The 6,017-nt window shown below is 41.2% G+C and overlaps 1 protein-coding gene across 3 annotated transcripts in view; it reads right to left on the bottom strand.

Annotated features, from left to right (window-relative positions):
* Positions 1 to 601: 601 nt before the first annotated feature.
* The window catches only part of mdfic (MyoD family inhibitor domain containing), a 24,935-nt gene continuing 19,519 nt past the window's right edge, over positions 602 to 6,017 (bottom strand). For all 3 annotated transcript variants that reach the window (XM_005725192.2, XM_013908836.1, XM_013908837.1), the window contains exon 5: positions 602 to 2,616. In XM_005725192.2, coding sequence (XP_005725249.1) covers positions 2,366 to 2,616 — 251 coding nt within the window. In that variant the 3' untranslated portion in view covers positions 602 to 2,365. The remainder of the gene's footprint in view (positions 2,617 to 6,017) is intronic.

Here is a 6,017-nt window from a genome sequence, read left to right as displayed (position 1 = left end):
TTCCTTTGTAAAATTTCTGATAATAGTAAAAAAAAAAAAAAAAAAAGTGACACTAGCTTAACAGTTAGACATTGGTAACTTGGCTAGTTTTTTGGCAAGCTCTTCGGCTAGTTCTCCATTTAGTGTTGACACACCACTGATTCATCCCTTGAGTTGGTCTATTTTTTATGCTTGAATGATTCATAGGTCAGTGCCGAGTGGCTTAAAAAAAACAAAACAAAAAAAAAACATACCTCTGAAAATGGTCAAGTCCAAGGACTGGACTGGAAAGGAGTGAAAAACCAACCAATGTCCTAAAAAACTGGAAAACTATTGCCCAGGACCACTATTTATTTTTATTTTTTTTAATTACAAGAATGTCTGGCTCCTTGGACGCAAAATATGAGGAAATGGGTGGTGAGTCAGAACAATGTGCCAAACACGCCTTTACAAAAGACTCAAACATGTGAAATGAAGGCAGACCTGTTCGTCACATGTTGCACAACTGGAATATGATAAAGAGCTGGCGCACATAAAAGTCGTGTTTTTTAGAAAAAGAAGATCAAAACAATCATCATTTTAAGTAAAGTTTTATTTAAAAAAAAAAACAAAACAACTTTCATTGAAATTCAAGGTATTGGAAGACAATTAAATGAGCTGATGTATCCAGATGGAAATGGAAAGAATCAAGGAAAAAAGCACAACATAAAGCATAACAGTATTGTGCAAGACGACGACTACATACTGTATACTTTTTTTTTTTAATTTAAAGATAAATTCTTCACATTATCTATATAGTGTTTTCTTGACACTCCTTAGCCTGTAACAAACTCCTGCTTTGAGTTAATCATAAACATGAAAATGAGGTTTACTTTCTGCACATTATCTACTGAAGAGGTGCCCATCCAGCCTCTTTATACACATAACAGTGTGCCATTAAGACGAGCCGTACATGACAGCACATTATCTTTGATGCCATTAGGAAGGGACCATTTTTTATTTTTTGTTACCATTTAGTAAGCAGTGCTAATGAGGGCCAGCTTTAAGCATCACCACTTAAACAACATCAAAGTGGATCTCCAAGACAAGAAAATGACTCTGCTGGTGATTCACTACAAACTCATCTCGAGATACACAGAATTAAGGACGAGAAAAAAAGAGAGAGAAGGAAACTGCTTTTACCCTGCTTTGGTTTACAATTTCTAAAAAAAATGACAGTTCATGATAACATTTTTTTTCCCCCCCAGTCTCTGGGCTTGATACCCAAAAGCGGCTTAAGTGGCAACTAGGGTCACCATTTTTAATTTCTTATCACAGACCTCATGAACAGAGTGCAGTTCAACAAGTCATACTTCCACAGTATGAATGCAAAATAGCATCAAATAAAAGGCTGGCTAAGCCTATTCATTGACAGCTAACATTAGAGGAGGACTCTCATAGAAATAAAAGCTAAACGCATTGTACATCTTATTGGAGATTATTAAGAGCTTCTTGATATAAAAAAATGCAAGTAACTGCACTGTATTTCCAGTAAACCCAAGGCTTCAAACACTGCCAAATCAGGTGTGAGATGACACTTTTTAGTGAAATAATCCATCCCAACCATTAAAACACCTGGTAAAATATTGCAGACAATTACGACCCTCTGTATAAAATAATAAACGTTTCCAGCATTTACAAAATGCTTAAAATAAAAATGTAATGTCACCCTTACCTTCAGTGGCAGAAAGTAGCAGATAATGGGAAGTCCTGATTCACCTTAAACATTTCACCAGTTTCAACTGTTCTACAGTACTACAGTAGATATGTCTATATAGAAGTCTGTCTCGCCGAAATACAGTATGCAATGAAGAATGTATGAACCATCACATAAAGTTTTTACAGTGTTGTAAAGACTGCAAACCTAAGTTTCTGATAATAAAAAAAAACAAAGTATTTAAAATGAAAACAGAATAAATGTTATTTTGTAAATGCAACATGTCGGTCACCAAAATGACTAAAAAGAGGCAAGATGTGATACAATTAGACAGCATTCCTGATGTAACAATCGAATCTCTACTATACTGCTTTTAGCAACAGATGGAATACTTACAATACACTGAAGATTTAACTGACGAGTTCATATATCTGGATGGTTTAGATGGAGAAGCCCAGTGTTGAAATCCATCTTTCAAAGCATGCTGTACAAACCAGGCTAGTTTGCACATACTGAAAAGTCAGGCACACAAAAAATAGGACCTTCACGAAAACATATGCCAACCACCGTGCACACTTTCTCCTCTATCCTTTGCAGAATTCTAAAGTAGCAGCAGCAGCAGCAGTTTCCTTCTAATACTTTCATTCGGGGTCTTGCTTATCGCCCTGGTCCACACCAACACGGGCCTGTCTATGTGGGGAAGCAGATGCCGCAGCACTCCATGCAGATTTCCAGGCAATCTGAGGACTCGCAGCAAGCATCCATTATGCCACAGTCCATGTCACAAGGGCAGTTGCAGTCGTCGCCCAGATCGTCGGTGCAGCAGCAGCAGCAGCAAACCTCTGATGTGCATGCGCCGCATGAGGCCTGGGCCACCACCATGTTGCAAAGCGTCAGGAACTCACAGAAAAGGCAGGCCAAGATGCAGTGAACGCAGCAGTCTGGGTCCAAGCGGGGGTGACAAATAAATCAGTCACAAATCACACACAAAGATAAGGAAAAAACTAAAAAACTAAAATTAAAGCATAAATATTTCCAACTGTGGTGGGGAAAACTGTGTATAGAGAGTAAGTGAGTGATGCATGCTCAGCAGGCTGACAGGTGGAACACAATACGCATATGGCAAACAGAAATAAAAGAAAACATCCAAAGAAATCAATTTTCCTCTGCAGTTTTGATTAAGAGAATTGCTAAGCAATTGTGGCATTATCATGCAAACTGCTGGGCTGATCAAACAAAGATGATTAGCAAGAGTCCAAGAGTCCCTGCCTGGCAACTAGGTGAATTAATGCTTCCAATGCCAGCACCTCTGATTAACATTTAACCACCTCGCAGGAACTCTTTACGTGGCCGGTGGAAACTTTCGGCTCACTGTTCAACAGCAGCCTCAGCAGTCTTCAACTTCAACTTACTAATGTGTCCATTAAAAATCATGAGTGTCATTTTGACATGTAAGTGTCAAGGCCAAATGAGTTACATGTTTCACTGTACAGTTCACAGTGACAGTTTGTTTGTATGTAAGAGATCTAGTGAAGGTAATTTAAACTTATTGACAGAACATAATATTTGGCAGTGTCTCAAACCAAAGACTCTGTCAGAGTATCCCCAGAATGTTCAAATCTCTGATCAAACCCGTCAGTTATTGTCATTAGTTTTGAGCATATAGTCGTGTTAGAATCCCTGAAATTCTCTGAAGTGCTTGAAATGATCTGAGGAGCTCTTGTACCTGGAGCAGCTCTAAGAGGCAGTCGATGCGACTGAGCAAGCTGGGTAAGGAAGGCAGCAGGTTAAAAACAACATTGTAGCTCCGACTTGATTACTGTCTGATTTGTTGCTATCTGATTATCTCATCCACACATTTGAAGAACATGTTGTCAACAAGTATACAATACAGGAGAGGTGGTCTTGTTTCCTGATCTGAAATGAACTAAAACTTGTCTTTTAATTAGAGCTGGAATTACTTTCTTCCAAAAAAGAAAAGAAGAAGAAAATCCAAAATAAAACTGTCCAGGTGAGGTTGAACACAGATCAATGATTGTTTAGCCATGCCTATATGTTATCCTTGGTCAACCTTCCCCACACTAAAACCTCTGGTCGTTGCATCCAACTCACTAAACCATACTGAACATCCTTCTGTAAGTGCACCTGGCAGACACTCCTTGCAGCTGTCTCCTTTCTGAACCAAGGCCAGCGCAGCGCCCCTGCTTTGGAGTGTTAAAAAGACATGATGTGGATGGATGCAGAAAAATAGCATTACAAACAGGGCTCATTTGCATAACTTTCATCAGCCCATCTTGAGCTGTCAGAAGGGGCTGTTACTGATTGGGTTAGAGGGAAAGCGAAAGGAGGAGAGTGTGGAGGACGGAATTGGAAGCTGAGGGCCTCTGAATGCTCATGTTTGATTAATCAAAGTAGAGGGTTTTTTTTTTTCTCCCCCCTAATTTTGCACTGCTAAGGGCTGCGGAGCTGACCAGAAGCGCTAGCTGACTGCGATACAAACAAGATAAAGAAGGGAACATGAAACGAGAAAGCGCGGCTGTACATGTGAGGGTGCCTGAAGTTCGAATGCATCTTATTATCCTTATCTGAGGCCATAACACTGGCAGTAATGGAAGATGCATGAGAATAAATCTTTCAGTATTAAACATGTGGGGTGGACATGCAGTAAGCTGCTACTGGCCAGAATGTGGTTTTGCTTCATAGACCTTTTTTTTTTTTTATGCTGGCATGCGCTGTAAGTGTACTGCCATCCGAGTTCTGCAAAATGCCAGTGAGAGCAATAAACACTGCTCGGCCACAGCTTCAAAGTTCAACCTAACAAACTCTGAAGGACCCAGAGGGTATAGCCATGCCAGCATTCGGAATGTAACAGCAGACTGTGAATACGATACAAACACAGTACATAGGCATTAGGCAGTGGCCAGCCAGCTCAGCTATTCACTTGGATGTATAATTCAGCACCAGCGATTAGTCTGTATCTTATAGAAGCCAGCAAGGAGGAAGGGAAAAGTGGTGGGGGTCATATACTGTACACAAGAGAGCTGGACGCAAGGCACATCTCCATGAAAAACAGAGAGAGACAGAGAGGCAGACAGAGACAGAGTGAAACCAAGCAACAGACAGACAAGAGCAGCATACACTGACAATGTTGCTGTTTAATGTCAGTGAGCGGAGATGAAGCCCAGAGTTTGCAGGGCCAAAAAAACAGCGCCCGGCGCCTCTGAGGAAATAGTATGAGACATCTGGAAAGCTGACATCAAAAAAAGGGGAGCGGCATGACACAAAACAAGCTGGATGGGCCTCAGAGCGGCAAGCTGTGCAAAACATTCAAACTCACAAAGAGGCAAGCGAGAGGGCAAGAGAGCCGGGCAGTCAGGAGGCGGAGAGAGAGAGAAAGAGTGATCAGACAAAGCCTTGGTGGCCACGCGAATGCACAGAAGGCACACTTGGGTAAAGGAGGCAGAGGATGTGGGCCGGATAGTCCACCACATGCACGTAAAAGCAGGTCTGTTTATTAATGCATGACTGAGGGGGGTAAAAAAAGTCAAAGGTAGAGGACTACAGCTTACAAAAACACACGCAAACACTTTCAAGTTTATAGCTTAGGGAAGTTTTTAACAATGCGCTCACAACCCTGGCATGAAATCTCTAAATGAAGCGGCTGAAGCGGCTTGGAGACGTTAACCGATTACACACAGTTCACAAAAAAATAGAAACATAAACCCGATGACAAGAGTCGAGACACCCCACCTCGCTAAACAAAAGCAGCGTGCTAAATGACTCCTCAAAAGCTGTTATCACAGATTGGCTACGGTGCCAACGGCGCGTGCCAAGAAACACAGAGAGCAACAGAATCCCCAGAGCTAGTTCCTGCTAGCTTACGCCTTTTATTTCCTGTGTTCGGGGGGCTGTTTAGGAGGCTAATTTCACAGGCAAACAGATTATGTTAATCCGTGTAAACATTCAAACACAACAGCTTGGCTCTTTTCCGGGGGGAAATAAATAGTTGAGAGCGAACATATTGATTCTGAGAGCTCTCACGCCTGCAAATAAGCAACACAAAAGCCATAATGAGACTTGTTGAGCAGCTGTTTTTGTTTTTTTGTTTTTTTTAACTCCCTGCCCACTCTCTTGCTTTTGTTCTTTACCAATTAAGATGTTGAAAACATGATGCGTCTAGAATATCTCTTGGCGGATGGATCGCACCTTTACCTGCACGGTGCTGTGCATGTGCGTGAGTGCCTTCATCAATCTGGGCACATATTTCACGTACAGACAAATGAAAAGGACCACTTTGCTCTTACATCTCTACCTGACCACTATGAATCTTGTTTTTTTTTTT

Source organism: Pundamilia nyererei, unplaced genomic scaffold, assembly GCF_000239375.1.
Source record: "Pundamilia nyererei isolate P.nyererei 1_Seehausen unplaced genomic scaffold, PunNye1.0 scaffold00014, whole genome shotgun sequence".
Classification (NCBI taxonomy): domain Eukaryota; kingdom Metazoa; phylum Chordata; class Actinopteri; order Cichliformes; family Cichlidae; genus Pundamilia; species Pundamilia nyererei.
Note: the sequence above shows the minus strand (reverse complement) of the source record. Positions and strands in the feature narration are given on the sequence as shown.